Raw genomic sequence first — 18,930 nt, 5'->3', positions numbered from 1 at the left:
AGATGACTTTTCAATGCTTCCAGCATGGAAAGCAAGCTGCAGTGCGGGAACGGCAGGTGGAGGGCTCTAACGCAGCCACGGAGTGAAAGCCTTGCACTGCCCGTCTATCTGATGTGTCCAACCTCCCTCTGCACGCTGCACTGAGAGGGAAATCCAGCACCCAGGGGCATCTCACAGTGGGACAAAAAAAGGAAGGGTGAGTGGACTTATGATCTGTCAGGTCTGCAACGTTTCTCTTTCCTGTTGTGAAAGCAGTCAGGCCCACAAAACAGATGCTGAAGTGAGAACTGGTGACCTTTCTGGACAATTCCTGCTTTCCTCTGCTTACTTATGGAGACTGTTGGTTGTGAGATGCAATATGTCCGATGCTCAGCAAGGCTGGCATGTTGCTGTCATGGCTTTTTGCTTTTAGATGCCTCAGCTCTTACTAAATATCACTGCAGCAGGGAAAGCTTGGTTCCACTGCTAGAAAACCCAGGAAAGCTCTGGTGACTGTATTTTGCATGAAACAAGAATGAAGGTTCCTTTCAGGTCTGCTCCACTGTCTCACAGCTCCTGAGCACCACAAGTTTTGATTAGTTAGCTTAAATGGTTTAAAATTAAATAACACTCTTCTGAAAGGAATGAGGGCTCTATTACTTGCAGAAGCTAATGTAAGTCCTGAGGACATCCCATGGTCCATATGCCAGAGCAGAGCATGTGGCTGCCAGGAGATGCCACTGCCCACTTCAAGCTGGTATGTGAAGTTTCCTGAGTTCATCTGGATTTTACACCTTTCTGTCGCAGGCAATCTTGCTATTACTATGCTATGGTTTACCATTTCGTGAAGGAATTAGAATGACCCTATTTTCCTTTATTTCTACACTAGCATGTGTCATCCTTATCTAAAAGAAAGGAAAGAAAAGTAGTCCAACCCACCTTATCTCTAGAAAATGAAACTATCTATAGCATCTTTTAATTTGTGGCCTTTGCAAGCTCTTACATCTTGATCAGTGTACACAGTAAATGTAAAACAAACCAGCTTGTCATCTTGGTATTTTTTTTCTCCAAGAAATCTTTTTTCTACCTTAAAAAAAGAAAAGGAAAAAAATAAAAATAAAAATTAAAAAAAAAAAAAACAAACCACAAACTATACAGTTTCTCGAAAACACTACAGTGGGATACAAATTCTTTCATGAGAAGTCAGAAGATCTGGAGGTTCACGCTGACCAGGCTAAGACAGTTGTTTGGAAATTGGACATTTGTGCGGCATTTTTGGTCTATCAATCTCTCATCAAAAGAAGTGCATTACAAGATAATGTATCTCCAAATATTTACACATTAAACCAAAAATGTACAAAACATCAGATGCAGACTTCCAAACGAGCCAGAAGCAACTGCCTGTAAGACACCACAGAAAGATATTGGGAGGGTTCTGGTAGTGCCGTGGTGCCGGCAGCAGTCCTGGCTGAAGGAGCTCTCTATCTCCTGCCTTACCCGGCTCACCAACTCCATCCTTTAGTATGTGGGCAAGTGAGGTGGAGTATGGGGATACAGAGTCTGCTGGGGATATATGATCTGCTGCAGATACACAATCTGCTAACGCACAGTCCTGCCCCAGGCTGACCACAACCAGTTTCCCCGCTCGGGTTTCCCAATGGCAATGTAGGGGACATTTCTAGAGGCTAATGCACCCACTGCCTTTAAGCTTGGTGACCTTTATTAAAAATTATGAGTTTCAATTATTCATTTTGTTTCTATTTTTTCCAGCCAGAAAGCTTAAAAGGGAAGAAAAAGCTTCAGAAAGCCTGGACTTGGCCTTGGTAGCTCCCCACTTTGGTAACCAGCTCATGGGTTTATGGCCTCGGAGGGAAGTGGACTCACACTGTCACCTTCCCACCTACCACAATTTGGCTACTGAATTTAACATGAAATTATTTCATTTTTTTTTGAGCAATGGCTGAAAAACCTTTATTTCCTCTCTACAATTTTGGCCTGTGTTCCTGAAAGAGAGATTAAGGGAGAGGAACAGAGGGAGACCAGATACCTAGACATGAGGACAGAAAATAAACTGCTGATCATATTTAACATACAAGTTAAAACATATTTTTGAAAATACATTGCTGCAACTGGTCATCAAAATGAAGACTTCTAAAACACCAAAACTAAGTGTTTAAAGATTATATTAAAAAGCTAGACTTTTTGCTGGGATTGCAGCAAGTATTAGTTTCCATGGCCTTTGGATCAGCCTCTCCATGCTGGAATAGAGCCTAAACTCTCCAAAGAGAAGCCATAACTGGTGGCACTCGCTCTGTGCCCAAGCCACTGCCGGTCTGACCAATAATGGGAAGTTCTTTCTCTGCTGGTTGGACTTTTGGTGATTTCTGTTTCACTGTAAATTTAATACAGCTTGTTTGGTGACCTATTTGCCCTGGAGCAACAACAGCATGAAACAGATCTCACTAAGCAATCGAATAGAAATGAAAAGATGTAGAGATAGCACTGTCATCACTGGCAGATAAGAGACTGCAAGGAGGAACCCGCAGGCTAAGGGAGCAGATCAGGGGCAGGTTTGGAAGCTCTGCCATTCTGATTTTCAGCTAGTAACAAAAACAGAGATCTTGTCCTTTTGGCTATAGGCCTGGGAAGAAGTTGTCTGATCTGCTCACTGTCCAGTAAACATAATTACATCTTATGTATGGAAAGGTCCTAATTATGTATCTTGCATACAATTTATGCCACCAATCACTTTCACTTAGAGAGCAAGGCAGCTGCATTGAGACATCATTCCTTAGATGAAAAGGCCATAGAGACTCTGCTATGTATATTAGATTTTGTAAAATCTGTAGCAGCTACTGGGAAAAATGGGATTTCTAAAGAATATGTTTTCCTTAAAAACAAGAAGCAGCAGAAACTTCTGTCATAAAAAGCCCCTCTCCACCCATGGCTTGTTACCGTATTCCTTGCACAACCTTGGCTAAATCAAAGATGCTTGTGAGTTCCTCCCTTTAAAACCACATAAATCTGTTTCTTCAGCCATCTGAGAAACCAAGTGTCCCCAAAATGTTACAAATCATTTATTTCCTTCAGGGGTTTCTGATTAAACTCATTGTTCCAGCTCTTGCTACGGGGCTTTACTGAATGAAGAAACAGAGCAGCATACCCATTGAAGCAAAAAGCTGTTTCCTCAAGGGACTCTACCCATCATAGACATCTCTTTACTTCTGTTCAGGGAATTACAGCCTCTTGGTCACAAATCTGTGATTTTACCCCTTCTCTAACAGCCCAGTGCCCTGAAAGATGCCGCTGCCTGGCTCACGAATGCCACCCCTGCCCGCGACATACTGTTGTGTGTCTGATCGCAATGTAGCCCACTGCCAAGTGAGGGTCTCTGGCTTTTTCTAGGTATTTCCCGGAGCCTGTGTGAAAGCTGTAGCTGCCAAATGGGAGGTACACTTCCCACACTGAATCACCCAAGGATGAACTTCAGAGAAAAGACAGGGAGCATCCACGCCAGGCTGGAGCCACGCTCGGGGTGCAGGCAGCAGAGGGGCCACGCTCGGCCAGATAAATTCCTTCCCAGTAGGCAAATGCCAGAGAAAAGACAACAAATTGCAAACTGAGGTTTTCTCTTTCCAGGACAGTTTCCAGAGATCATGCTCCTCTTTCAGCCAGACTGACCAGCAGGAGGCTCAAGCTTTTGAAGATCTTTGAGGCATAATGGGATTTAAGGCATAACAGAAGAGAAGCTTGAAGGTCAACATTGGGGATCTAAAATAAATCTGAAGGGCTACCACGTGATCTGCTGAAAAAAAAGGAAACTACTGTGGCCACACAAAGCTCTAGCAGACATTCACCCTGATTTGAAGACTCCATCTGAGAGAATTTCTAACAATACCATTTTGGCCACCTAGGACTATTTTTGCATTGTATCCTTTCTGCTTAAAAAGAGAAGGGTTGGGATGCGACATTGCAATCAGTGTTGGCAGTCTGAGGCCTGCATCCTTACCCGCACGCCAGTGCACCTGCACTTGGCAGAGGTGGGATCACAGCCAGGGACTATGGGGTCACTCCCCAACTGCAGAAGCTGTAATTCAGAGTGACAACTCCACAACTCCATCCACTTGTCTGTCTGCTCCACAGACCCATGCCGTATTATCAGCTTTCTTTGAAAAATGTCCTGCTTTGAATCCAGGGGGCAGCGAGCTTGCAGCCTCTCAGTTTGTCTTCTCAGGAACTTTGGAAATGCTGAACATTATTGTCTCTTTGCTTTCATGGAACCATAATTTACATAAACACAGGAGACAAAACCCACATTTGAAAAAAAAAATGCTTTCGTAGATTTTTAACCATTGTTTCCTGTTGGAGTGTGATATCATAATGTTCAAATTAATCACTTCTGAGGTGCATTTGTGAATTTCCGCAGTACTAAAGAAAAGTCACAACAGTAGGTGACTCAATTCCACATTTGATGTCTCTAAAATGCTGTCCAAGCTAGTGGGAAAAAATAGTGGGCACCAGGTATCAGTTTTATAATTGGGTTTTTCCATATTAGAATGGGAATTTTGTGAAGACTCAATTAAAAGGAGTGTCCTCCTATTCTTCTGTCACCCATCAGACTGAGTTGCACATGGACGCCAGCATGCTGTCATACCTACTCTTCTCTTCTTTGCTGCTCTCTGTGCAAGCACAGAATTGCAGTGTCCGGGAAATTATCCGGTATACAAAACGCCTGCTTGTAAGTGGCTGTTTAGCACCTTAATTCTGTAAAAATGCACGCTTGTAAAGTAGATGATAATAAATACTGATTTCTCCCTTGTTACTTTTTCAGGAGGAAAGTTTTGTAAGTTGTCCGTGTAGGGAGACAGCTGTCAGTGTGAGTAAATTACTCTTGAGAATATGATGAAACTATTAAAAAATGTACTTGTGTGTTGAATGCTAGCAATGCTGAATTTTAATGTTCACTCTTTTCATTTTCAGTCATGTTCATGCCTTCCCATTGCTGAGGTAAGTCTACTTTTTTTAAGCTACTGCTGCAGTATTAACTGAGTTTAAGTTTCATCACTTTTATCCTTACATAACTTTTGTTTTCGGTTACGAGGAAGATTTTCTTACACTGGTAGCCGCAAAATTGAGCTTGATGAATAGTGGTGGGGAGGGAAGCAGAAGTCCTCCCATTATCAGTGCAATCAGAACCAAGCCCAGAATCAGCCAAAAGTCCTCTGGGGGCTTGACTTACAAATCAGGAGATACAGGTTCTTGCTTTGTAAATCTCCCCAAGGCCTTGGTTTATGGTTCAGTGCCTAAATACTGAGTAAACCTGGGCCAGAAATGTCAAGCCTCAGATACTCAGTTCTAGATGCATCCAAAACCCATTTCATTTTTGTAAACCTCCTCAGACATGGTGAAACCCAGCATTAGCCGAAACTACACTTCAAAGAGGTTACTTTTACGGTTTGAGGTTTTCTGAGAGATGTGACAGGTGTTACTTACAGTGTACATGACGATCCAGTGTTGTACAACCCCCCAGAGTTCATGTACCAGTTTTCAATAGAATGTTATATTTAATTGTGACATGCTGCTGCATTTAGCAATACATACTTCTTTGTTTCTGTAGATAAACAAAAAACACATTCTAGCTTTTCCTAATGCCTTCTTTGTTTAACAGCCTGGCCATGAATTGGCATGCTTTGTGGAAGGAACCGAACACATGCTGAAAAACAACATCTCTTCAAAAGCAATAATTACAAGGCTTAATCTAACCTTTCAGACTCAACTGGATAGAAAACTCTGTGAAGTAAGACTTTTCTTACCTTTCTGTAGATCTTTGTCTACCTTTTACAAAAGAATTGATTTTTTTTATAATTTAAGCATCTCTAGCTAAGCATTTGATTAATTTCAAATGTGTTTTAAATAGCTGTTTGATGCAGGAGGCAGGTGCAATTGCTGCAATATGCATGAGGCAATCGAAAGCTATTAAAATTGGCAGAGGAAGCAGGGAGCTGAGTTCTGCCCCTGTGTGCCCTTTGCCTTCTGCAAAGCATGAGGACCTTTAAACTCTCTGGGAGAGGAGCTTAATTTAAATTGTTTTTCTATTCTCCTTTCTCAAAACTTGTTTCTATGCTGAATAGTAATAATAATAATAATAATAGTAATAAAACTGGAGAGAAGTGGCACAGCTAGGAAGAGGTGGGCAGAGACATCCTTCTCTTCTGGAGCACTAATCCTACCTAAGCTACAGTTTCTTCAAGGATACTTGGGCATGAAATAGTGCTGTGACCTGCAGCATCTTCAAACTTGCGATGATGCTCAGGATGACTCCTGGATCTGCCTTTTCTGAGGCAGTGAAACATTCTTTAGTTACATACTGAGCAAACCCATTGTGTAGTTCTGTGACACACGGAAGATGGTGATGCTGCAGTGTCTCGAGCTCCTTTAAGTCAGCCTCAAACTTGCAAGGGGGAAGATTGGTCAGATGGCACCGCAACAGCGAGCAGACCCATTGTTCTGGTCTTACCCAGCTTCTCATGTGGCTCTATCTGCCCTGTTTGCTGGGTTGAAACAGCTCAGTCTAAATACTTCAGCTGTAACTATAGGATAGTCCAGCTGCCACTTTGTTAGTCACCATGGAAAGTCATTCTTACACTCACTGCTGAAGGAACAGTTGTTTAGGAATTGTTTTTGAAAACCTTGCTTAGCTCCAAAGACGACACATTTTAACTGTTTAATCTAAATCCTCTACTTTTTTGGTAACCTGAACTTTGTTCTTTCTTTCGTCACAGAGCCTGGCACGTGGAGATCAGTGCCAGTACAACACCAAGGGAAATGTGAAGGAATTTTTGAATAAAATTCTGAGAACCTATCAAGCAATCAATAAACCTAGAGCTTAAAAAAAAAAACCCTAAAAAATCTTTAATAAAATCCAAAACTCTTTGATAAGAAGGGGGAACAGAAAACTTATTTATTGTATTTATTGTTCACCTGAAATATAAAAATAGATATAAGAACTGCTAAGCCAATAAAATTATAATTTACATGAGCACTAAAAGTATTCAAGAGTCTTCATTTTACATTTTGTACTTGGTGAAAGGTTTGAACATCCTGTTTTCGTACCAGTGGGTGTCAAAGCGCTTCTGCAAAGCTCCAGTCCAGCAATTCTACTAATGTGCAAAATGCACACTCTGACCCCTGCATCACGCCAGGAATATTTGTGGGTACAAGACTCAAACAGAAATTCTGTGTTTTCTTTCTGCATCACTTTTATTTTTTGATAGTATCTACACAGCACTAATAAGTCGCTTATCTACTTTCTCGTAAGGCTGAAGATTTTCCTGCCCAGAGCCACTTTTTCTTTTTCTTCTAAATATTTGGTAGTAGAGAACTCATGAACATCTTAACACACAAAAGCAAGACCCTACTCAAGGTTCATTACAAATTCTTAACAGGCTTGTGTATTTAGAATGTGTCATGGACAACTGTTTCTTTCTCAGGACATATTTAACACTGGGTTTTAAGAAAATCTTTCTATAGCGCCATGAGCTCAGATGTGCTTCTCCATCACCTCTCCACACAGCACAACAGAAACCAAAGAGGCAAGAGGGAGCTCTGCTGGAAAAAAAACAAAAAACCCAAACAAAGCCAACAACAAACAAACAAACAAAAACACATAAGGGGAGACACTTAACTCAGATGCCTATTCCAGCCTTACTAGTAGTTTCTTTGCTCTCTTCACACAAGCGAAAATCCCAAACAGGTGACAGAAGGTCAGATTCCATCTCCTTTGTGCCTCGGAGAGGAACAAAAAAGATGAGGCATTTTAACAGGATCTTAAAAGACCTCGATGAACAGGATTTCTTCATCACCTCCATTGGAGTATGATGGATTTTTCAGACTTCAAGGAACAGACACAGGTATATACTTTCCTTTCTTTTTTCAGCATAAAGTGTGATATTGGTGGGATAAGCATGTTTCTAGGGTCAAAAGCATGATGGAAACGCTCATGAACTACATTATTATTCTTAAGGTTTGCATTAATAAGGGCTTAGGGGAAAAGACAGTACTAGTTTACGGAAAATGCGTCTGACAGAGCAATATAAAGGAGTTAAACTTACATAATACATAACAGACGCAATGCATTTCCGGATGTGTTTCTGCCACCTGCTTCAAATCTGACAAGTAGATAATAAATATTAAAACACAAAAGACTACTTCTGTGATTATGCTGATGCAGATAAACCCCAAGAAATAAAACAACTATTTCACCTTTCTTACATTTTCGTATCTTCCTATATTTTCTACTCTAAGTTCAGCTCAGCTTTCTCCTAAATAACCATTTCTTTTGATTCTAGTGCAAATAGAAGTCATCCACATTTTTGACAAACCAGCAGAAAGCTTACGAATCCTCTGGGCCTTGAACAGAAGAAAAAGGCTCACTAGTATCCAAATTATCCAAATATCACCGCATCAAATACTGATATTCAGTCTTGTTTTCTAAGTGCAAGTCCAAGCTATTTCAGTGTTTCCACGATGTGTTGCTTTTCATATCTTTGTCTGTGCCCAGTCATAATCTGTAGCAAGCATAAAATCTGAAAAATGTTGATTCATTTTTATAGCTGAGCAAAAGACTTTGCAGGTCATAGGACTGCAGGTAGGTGCTCTGCACTGGGTTTTCAGCAACTGCAAGGAAAATAAAAATTATTTTGTCTAATACTTTTACTCCCAAAACAGCTTAATTAGATTTATGAAATCGATACAGTAATTGTGAAATTGTGGCACAAGCAAACAACATCATAAATTCAGTTCTACCCAACATAATCTGGCAAAAGTCAAATGTAGTCAGTCAGCTTCCAGTCAAATCACTTCTGCAAGACAGTAATAGGAAACTCTTGCACAGAATTCGAAAAAACAACCAAACCTACTAAACTGCAGAAGATATATCTGCAAAATACCTACTCATCTGATGCCTTGGTTTGCAATCTGCGTGAGAGAAATGATCATTGTGTGCTTAAAGCATGCAGTGCAGAACTGTGCAACCTGAACTATGCATCTCCACTGCCGTCTGTCATTGTACCTGTACGCCTTGCATTCGGGAGCTGAGGCCAAGTGTTTGCACTGGTGCTGCCCTCCAAACCCCTGTGATCCAGAGTCCAGGAAACATGGTAGTCCTCTATCCTTGAGTATTTTAGCCCTTTGCCTCCCCATGGGAATGTTCAGATCTTCTCCACGGGACTCTAATGCCCTGCAAGGCTTTGCAAACCCGGGGCAGCCCTGCGGGAAGGGCTGGATGTCTCTTGGCAGGACTCACCACCCCTGAGCCAGCCCTTGAGCAGATGTGGGACCTGCCGATGTTTGTGGGCCTCTTTTCTCTCTCGAGTTTGGTTCACAATAGGATTGTGAAACTGCCAGATGAAAACAAAAGAAAACTAATCCATTGAGCTACTTAATTACTGTAACAAGTACTTTTTTCTGTTATCTCGATTATCTTTCTCTAGCAGCTCTCTAGCAGGAGGTGTCAAGCTATGCTCTGATGGAGAGGATGTGGCATAGGGCAGGGGGGACAGAGAACGTGAAGAAGGTCAGACATTTGGGATACAAGATTACTTGTCTGCACAAGTCAGTTACATTGTGGAATAGATCTACAAGGGGGAATTGAAAATCAACCATGAATTTAGGAAAGAGCCCTTCTTCCAACCATTCTAACCTGTGCAGGCGTCCATGGCAAGGTGTGTGCTTGTTTTCAAATATGGACAGTTCCACACTTGTCTTGCTTCTATGACCCACACCACGAAGAGAAGGCTCTGAACACTATTCACTTTATGATTTCTGAGACAGAAATCCTCAATATCTGAGGATGCAGGGCAGGAGTAGCTATTTTCTGCAAAGTGGAAAGTAACACCATTATCTCCGTACACAGCACTGCATTCTTCAGGAATGTCTGTCTCATGAGAGTTAAGTCTTGGGAATGTGTAGGCCAATTTCATATCACATATCACCACAGCTATATCTATATAGGCACTTGAGAAGCTACTTTACCCTTCAGCAATGAAGAATTCTCCCAGTCCCGCAACACCAGCCAGCACACAACACTTCTTCGGAAGGTGTTGCTGCTGAGAGCAGACAGAAACCCATTCATGGGATCTGCAGTTTGGCAGCAGTACTTTATGTCTTATTTTGGGCATCCAGTTCGTAGCACACAGCTATTACAAAACTTCTAGTGTTGCCTTCAGAAACCTGGCTAGGACAGCTTTATATGCTTGACTCTCTGCTATGATACTTATCAAGGCAGAAGTACAGCAGCAGAGCCAAAGGTCTTGTGCCCCAGTCCACTACCCTTGATTTTACTCCATAACCTGATGCAGGACAAGCCCAAGCCCTGAGCAGTGTCAAAGACCTAGTAAGAACCTTTCTCCAGTGACAGATAGGCAAACACTGGTTTAGAAGATGCTTTTGGAGGGACTATAATAACTGCCCCAGTGCACCTGGTATGTTGTTTTTCCAAGCCTCTTTCACCCCATAAGAACAAGTCTGGCATATGCCATGCTATGGGAAAGGGAGGCACTGGGCTGCCATTCAAACGTTTCCCGGTCTTAAACCACACTTGGTATTTAAAAGCAGTTATACACATTTATATAAGAAAGCTGATCTTATCTCACTAAATGTCACAACACCCTCCTGAGGCACGTGGACAAGCCTCAGCCTTCTAGTTTTACAGAAAGGTATTGAAACGAGAGTTTGGTGAGACAGAGAACTCATTTCTCCCCAAAACTCTGCAGTTTACAATTGCCTGAAGACTGAGAGCATTTGCTTGCAGAGCTCACCACACACCGGGGTTTAACATTGCCCAGACACAAATGACAGCACACATGACATCAGGTGATGCTATGGGGAAGACTAAAGCCAAAGGAACCAAAGTAACCATTTCCAGGCTGTTTTTCCCCCAGATAAGCCTGTACCTGCCCACAGCTCCCTTCTCATCTTTATTGCTCTCCCACATTTGATTCAATCAACTAAAAAATATCCAGAGTTAGAACTAAAAATTCCTGGGACTTTTATGTGCATCTGTCATGGAAGCAGCCACAGTGATCTATAAATTACAGCATCTTCATGACACACACTGTGTAGCATAAGCTGCACACCAAGCTCCAGATCAAACAGTAATCTTTTGTCATATGAACTTACGTAAATAATCCTGAATGTTCCTGCTACTGTCATGAGATACAAGATAAGTGCTGTCTTCTTCCTGTTGAGACACAGAATGGATTGTAGCTCATCATTAGCATGGCTCGGGCAAACAAAGGAGTGAAAACACTGGAAAGAGAAGGCAAAATGCTTAATTGACACAACACCTAGATTGCCAGAATGGTCTTTTTTCCTGAATCACATACAGACTTCAAAAATCAGATATGCTTACAAATGAGCAATGTGTCTGAATTCTTTCTGCTATCTTAAATCTAGTAGTATAGTAACACATGAAACAATCCTTAGCTTATATGAAGTCATAATATAGAAAAAGTGAGAGCATGAAACTACATTAAAGATGTTTTTCCATGTAAAATATCAATGAGATTTATTTTTACTCATGTCAGAAACAGCATCATCAAGACGCTTCACATGAAAAGAGATGCCCTTGATTTGTTTATTGTGTTCATATTGCTAGTTTTTAATTTGATAACTTTCAGACTAAATAAATTTTCCAGGGGTAATAGGTCAACAAAAAGTCCAGGAGTGAGGGGACTTTCCCCCAACTCCCCACAAAATTGGAATTGTAAAAGAGCAAAATAAGAGGGAAATCATGACTTGAGAGATGCAGATAATGATCAGTCTGCTTCTGACTTTGTAAGCAGCCTGTGGGAGAGAAGAGAGATGTTCTGTCTGACTTCAGGCAGGATATCAATCAGCCATTGAGATATAAGATTGTTCCATGGTGACAGAAAAAGTTTCTCACTCTCATGTTGCCATGTTCCCATACACCTGACATCGTATTATTAAGTAAAATGCAACAGAAAGGAGAGCATGAAGACTTAAAGATCCCCATTGACTACAAGGTATTTTCAGCAACGTAGGCCATTAGAAATAAAGGCTAAGGTTGTTCACAAGGGAGGAAAAGTGCAAAAATGCATTTAATAGTTATCACCTTTTAGAGGCCAGCACCCCTAAGGACTAGTCACTTTAGCTCATCTCATAATGGTTTAAGAAAACTGGCATTTAGGACTCAATGATCCCCTTCATCAGTGGCTGACTGAGGCAGGAGAAGTTGTGGAACTGTTCTGGGGAACAGGGAAGGGAAATATAGGTGTTTTAAAGTATGGCCTCCCTGCTTTTTGCAGACTCTGTGATATTGATAGGCTGTGGAGGACAACACGGGCAGGTGAAGGAAAATTTTACACAGCTTTCACTGTTCCAATGATTTTCTTACTGGTCTATGTGCCATTAAGAAAAACTATGTGTGTAGAGCGTATATTTTGCATATTTCAATATAATGCTCCCATTTACATGGGGCATGAAGATGAGAAAAAGTGTCAAGAATCTAGTAGACTTCTTTGCACCAAACTTTGGGACAGGCTGGAAGACCAGGAGATCCCAGTGACTGCTGAAAATGTTATTCCCTACTAATTGCCTCCTGGGCATTGGAACAACTTCATTATGGGGAACCAGAGATTTCCAGGCAGTGAACTGAGAAATCCCCTTGCAGGAGGGGAAACCTCCATGGAAGTGGAGTGGTGTGGGTGAAGCAGGGGCAAGAGGAGCGCATTGCAGGAATGTTCTGCTGCCAGCCCCAAGACTGTAGAGAGCAAGGCAATACCAGCTACACAAATGAACAGAGAACCTTAACCTTACTCTTACTTTATACTTATTTGATATAAGGAAGAGGAACTATGAAAAAATAGAAGAGGAAAAACTTTGTCTGAATGTATATGTGAGAGATGCATCGGGCAGTAGTCAGTAGAGGCACATGGAAGCCTAGTCTCATACTTGTTTCATTCCAGGGATATTTTGTCAAAATGACATGTCCTAGCACAGGCCATTCTCTTTGATAGAAATACCTCATGAAGACATTTAAAATGTACTGAGTCAAAATACAAACAGAATTACTCGCATAAACAAAGTAACTGAACTTATTGTCAAATAGACTGACTATAGTATCAACAGAATGTCCAAAAATTCTCCAGGGATGTGATGGTGAGAAGATCGTGACCAGTGCTGACAGCTCTGCTACCTGCTGTCCCCAGGAGGTGATCCAGTGACTAGAAATTGCCTGGGGCTTTGGAACAACCTGGCCCTACTAAACAGTGCACTGGGATCACAGGGCTGTGCAGGATGGAAAACTGTCCAACCTAAAAATAATCCTTCATTTTCCACCCTACTCTTCATACATCTGGGAGAGGGCAAAGAACAGGACTGTACCTGCACTGAGTGCTGTCAATTAAGTAAGTTTAGGCATATCACGAAATCATACTTGAACAAGTTGTCAATTTTTCTGTTCAAAAGGGCCAACTCTCTAAGTGCGTTCATTAAAGGTACTTTTTCAGTCAACACCCCGGTAAGTACTTACGGTAACATGATTCATCGTCTCTGGATCTATCAATAATGAAAGGAAACCTGGCATAACTACGACTCCTTACAAGTCCTGTTTGACGTGGAAAAGATAATGGATGGATCTATAACGAATTCTTACAAGATCTAACTGAATCTTTTTCATACTAAATGTAACATCTGAATGCCTGTGCCCTCAAAATATAAATATTTTCAAGCAGTATCTACCTATTCATATTCTCACTGGAAAACTTACGGAAATGGTATTCATTTTCAACAACTGAAAACTAAGGACTTGACTTAGGTGTTCTGAGAAAACCTTCGGAGAACTAATAATGAAAACTAAAAGTTTTTTGTTCCCATTCAATTTTTCCTCAAAGTTTCTTGGAATCAACTAAACACTGCCACATGGTTCTACAGCTGGCACTCTTCTGGCTCCATCATGAAATGAAGTTCTGTTTTCACCATGGTTTGGTTTTACTTCACATTTTGATAAATATATTTGTTGGCATCCCTATCAAAATTCAAGGTGGAAGACCAGTTATTGCAGATTAATCCACGAAGATGAGAGTGCCTGGAGCCTAGACTCACAGAATAGCAACAGTATCCCATCACATACTTTTTTCTCCAGGAGGACCGTCCAGTCCAGTAATTTGGCTATATTTATTACAAAAAGACATATAGACACTAGTATAGGGCATCTACAAGTATATCCAGACATGAACCAAACCCAAAATGAGCAACAGCACACAAAAATATGACAGCAACTAAAAGATAACAGCCTTGAGAGGGTCTTCACCTTTCTGACAGTGTGCTTGTGCTTCCACCCAGGTTGCGGTGCCACGTGAAAAGTCCCAACAGCACAAGACATGTTCGTGACTGTGCAACTGGCTTGAGGTCTAACCTTACTGTCTGTAATTTTCTTGGACTAGTCCCAGTCTTTGAAGATCTTCAAAATTAGATTGTGCAAACTTTCTTATCCCACCAAGTTAAACAAACAGACTAATGGTATGCAGGTGTGGTGCAATTAAAATGATAATTAGACCATTTAATAAATCAGATGTGCAGATTACAGATAATGATGAGTTATGCCTAACCTTCTCTTAGAAGTTTCAAGACCAGCAGCCTTACCATCTATCAAACCTGACAGATAGCCGACATGATCTGTAGTTCAGCGAGCTCAGGTTAGGAAAGCTGCCTTCTCCCGTCTACAGCGGCTTTGCATAAGCAAGAATCAGCTTCACAAAACCCACCCTGTGCTTCTTGAAACTTGCACATTGCTCCAAACATGTCCACCCAGATCCCAAACAAAATATCTAACAGTTCTCCTAGGAACCAGCCCTATGGTGCAGGATGCTACAATTTGTGCTCGAGACAGCAGCACTTAACGAATCTGTGTAAGGGACAGGCCACGTCCCAGGGGTGAGATAAAGTCGTTCTCATTCACACTGGGAGGTTGCTGCCAGTTCCTGTGGAACCAAACACCCTGAACAGCTACAAATCAAAAATTGGCAAATCCAGCTTCAAATCAGCTATGGCACTGTCGGGGGTTATCTCGTAAGCTGTGTGCGCCCTGTCTTCTCCAGCAGCTGGACCGAAACAGCAGCGAGGTTTCCAAGAAAAGCTCCCATACTCTGCTCTTGTTATTAGGGGCATTTATTATGTGTTTTCTTGAAGGAACCTGCAAATACATCAGCAGGATTGCTGGCCAATTGCTTGAGCAGTGGGAACATCCATGTAGGAGGATGTGCGACATCAAGTTCTGAGGGCAACGTTAATTCTCAGCTTAGAAAGCTCTGGATTTATAAGTTTATTTATTTTAGAAAAATAAGCCTTGAGCAGATTGGATACAATCCATGCTGCTGCTACTGGCATCTGGCAGAAATCAATAATTAACTGGTATTTAAGTTTCTTCCTTTAATGAACACATTTAACAATCAAACAATATGCATGTACACTCAATCCTCTGAATTCTGGGACAGATTCCAAATACAGTCAAGTTTTGGGCTGGCAAAGGACTCTTCGCAAGGCTGAAAGGCAACCCTGGGCTCAAAACAGAAAGTTAAAACCAAGGGCTCCTCAAAACTATTGGTAAGAACAATCCCTGCCGTCAGGCTCTGCTGGAAGGGAGCTTGTTCTGCTCCGCCTGTGTCCTGATACCGTAAGTTAGTATTAGTTTTGAGATTTACAGAACTGCAGTATGGGAACAGAGATGAGCCACAACCCACGAGCATATATCCATGAGTGTAAGATACACACCGATGAGTAAAATAAAGTTATTTCTGGGCCATTCTAAGGCTCTTTTCTGCTCTCATGCCTGCCAGGGTTATTGTTCCTTATTGCTATGAATGGTCTCCCTTCTCTGGTAACTAAAAGGCACAGGTATATAAATATATATAGATTTATATATGCACAGTTACATGTCACACACATGCATATCCTAATGCATCCCATTTATTAGCCTGCAGAGTCCTCAGAGTTTTAATATAAAAAAATAAAACAGACTGATATGTGAGTTCCCTCTTGTGACCAAGCAATGCTATAGCAACACCTGAAAGTAAACGCAAAGTACGTGTTTAAGAAAGCAGACCTTCAGAAAGCAAAGAAGCAATTCCAATTCCAGAGAACACGTCAGTCCTGCATTTTTCTTTTGTTCACTGGCCATTGATCTAATATTTTTTTTTAAATTACACTATCTCTGTGTAGTACAGAAGAGAATTAGCAGAAACGTGTCTCTGGAAAAGTGTGTCACAAATATGAATTAAAAAGGAAGATGAGGTTGCTGAAGCTAAAATATTATTTTATCTATGCAAGAATCCTAAGCCCTACAGACAGGATTGAGACAGGGTGGAGGAAACTGGTCCAAATCCCCTTTATAAACTTTATCATTATAGCTTTCCTTTCCGGCTGAGGAACTGTCACAAACTCACTTCCTCCTCCTGCCAACTGGGTGAACTGGTTTTCTTAAATACATGAAAAAAAATGGGCACTTGCCAGTAGCACAAATAGGAGATATGGACATCAAGCGAGCATGGATAATCAAAATATAGGAATGATGGGGAATTTTAATGGCCACTGAATCCCTTTCCCTGCTCTAAAGCAGCGTTCTGTACATCCAGACTAAAATTTTGCTTGCCTGCTCTGAAACCTTCCAAAGCAGGCTCTGCAGCCTCCATAGCTCTGAGCTGTAACTCAGCTACAAAACTACAATGATTTTTCTAGTTTTAAAACTTTAAATGTTTGCTGTTACTTCAGCTGCTAGTGTATTATTAGTTTGGGTTTTTTTTATTATCAGCTATTTTTCTGATCAAATCAAATCTTCAACTGCCTAATGCAGACAGCCTTAGTTAGGTTGGTGTTTTATTTAGTGTGGAGGGCATCTATTTGTTAAAGCAGGCAATCAGAGCTGCAGTTACTGCAGATGACATCTTAAAAGACAATTCATTGTGTGTTCAACTCCAAGACATTATTAGTAAAGTTGTTTTAATTTTCCAACCCATAAGTCTCTCTTCCTTTTCCCTTTCCCTCGTGGGGAGGGCGGAGGGTAATAGAGAGCATCTGTCACTCTGTCTATTGCTGTCCTGCCCTAAACGGTGACACATTTATCAGAACGTAAGTGGATACAACCACTTCTGAAGATCTAATTACTGGTATTTACCAAATAGGTAATACGAAAAAAAAATCTGGAGAATCTTTCTTTTTTTTTTTTTCCCCAAAATGACAATCCATATCTCATCACCAATAAACAGAAGCCGAATTAGCTGGCAATTTACTTTTAACACTGAGCAGATCATACTCAAGCAGAGGACCAAATAACCTATTTTATGGATTAGTGGGCAGAGTTATCTGTCAAAAAGTGCATTAATACTCTAATGGGCATTAATGAGCCTGAGCACCCTCACCTCGGGCCTCACCCACAACCTCGGCTCAGCTGCTCATTTAAGCTCAGCCTTGGCAGTTTAGTCCCTCCATGAGTGATGCTGGAGTGTGAGTTTGCAGGTACTGTCACCCTGTGTCTGGCCAGGGACCCCCGCTGGCCTTGACCTTGGACCTGTCTCATCACCAGGTACTTAACAAAAAAGTTAATAGTAAAAATCTGGTCTCTGCAATTTAGAGATGGTACGATACTTTTTTTTTTTTTTTAAATAGTTTTTAAATAGTTTTAAATAGGGTTTTTTTTAATAGTTAAGATATTAGAATGCAATAGGATTTTAATAACATTCCCACAGTATACCAAGGGAATAGAGCATTTCAATTCTACAAAATTCACTTTCAGACAAGTTATAAGTCTTTGTGGTAGCTTTTTGCACAGAAAATACAAACAGCTTCTGTTTAAATAATTTTCTTACACTTGTTTTGCAGTTTAATGGACACCATTGATCTTACTTATCATCAGTTTTGTCTGAAAGCCATAGATCTGGCATACACACATACATAAAAAAGGCATTAAAGGATAGGATTACAACATACTTGGAGTTATTCCCTTTAGTGATTTGTCCTTACTTCTGGAGAGATAATATTAGACTGTTACTACATTTCTAAAAGCTTAATATTGTCTCATAAAGATTAGTCCATAAAACCATGTTTAAAGTGATTCTTATAAGGGAACGAGTTCGTGAACAAGCATGTAAATAAGTTATTGTTTTCACTGATTTTATTTCAGATTCAGTGTGGGTTATAGAAACTTTTACAAAAGAACTGGAGAGATTTCTGTTCCTGAAACAGGCTGTTTTCTGTTGCCTGTGCAGCAGCTGGTGTCTGGCAGAGCAGCTCACCAGCCTCCAGCAAACACGACACACTAACCTACTTTCTGGGCACAATCGTCATTTGCTATTCGGATCTGCTCAGTGAAATTTTAAATTATTAGAGTTGCAGTGTTCAAGCACAAAGTTTGAGTATTTGGGTTTAAAATTAAGAATGACATCGTGTTTTTGATACTGTTTGTGAAATACACGGTTCTTTCTAAAATAAAGCAGGAGCTACAACATGATACTTCTTTGGCGTAGCACACTGACATAAATGCAGCCACTTTCACAGAAAAGCCAGACTGGCTCTGACCATCATACAGCACAGCAGTGATGGTGCCTGTGCCAAACTCCAGTCCAAGCCCTGTACCACGGTATCTTCCAAGAGTTCAAGGCAGCAAGCGTACAACTACAAGCATTCTTTGGTTATGGGGATTTGTCAGAATCGTGGTCATGATGGAAACTAAGCAAGGCTTGCATTAGTATGTAGAAGTCCTGCTGTGAAATTCAGTTATGCTGAAGTTAGCGTATCAAAAAAGCTGGTAGTTATTTCTTTTTGTGAGAACTATCTGTGTGAGCTATTGTTGTACAGCACAATATATTGCATGGTTATCTACTTGATCTGACAATAAATATCCTTTACTTTTTCTTTTTCTTTCCTCACTTCTGTCCT

General features: G+C 40.9%; 1 protein-coding gene and 1 long non-coding RNA gene across 2 annotated transcripts; one reads left to right on the top strand and one right to left on the bottom strand.

The window, feature by feature from the left end:
- Positions 1-4,609: 4,609 nt before the first annotated feature.
- Positions 4,610-6,869, top strand: LOC309445294 (uncharacterized protein; the record flags this gene model as incomplete). The annotated part of the gene is made up of 5 exons (XM_082063924.1): positions 4,610-4,717; positions 4,811-4,855; positions 4,960-4,986; positions 5,648-5,776; positions 6,762-6,869. The coding sequence occupies 5 exons, from the start codon at positions 4,610-4,612 to the stop codon at positions 6,867-6,869; spliced, it is 417 nt and encodes a 138-aa protein (XP_081920050.1).
- Positions 6,870-7,499: 630 nt separating this feature from the next.
- On the bottom strand, positions 7,500-11,221 carry LOC309445094. The gene is made up of 4 exons (XR_014185234.1): positions 11,158-11,221; positions 9,680-9,853; positions 8,091-8,147; positions 7,500-7,587 (listed from the first exon to the last, which is right to left on the bottom strand). It is a non-coding gene; the product is annotated as an uncharacterized lncRNA (long non-coding RNA).
- Positions 11,222-18,930: the final 7,709 nt, after the last annotated feature.

The sequence above is a fragment of the Streptopelia decaocto genome, assembly GCF_964273445.1.
Source record: "Streptopelia decaocto genome assembly, chromosome: 12".
NCBI lineage: Eukaryota > Metazoa > Chordata > Aves > Columbiformes > Columbidae > Streptopelia > Streptopelia decaocto.
The sequence above is the reverse complement of the archived record's forward strand: the minus strand, read 5'-3'. Positions and strand labels throughout refer to the sequence as shown.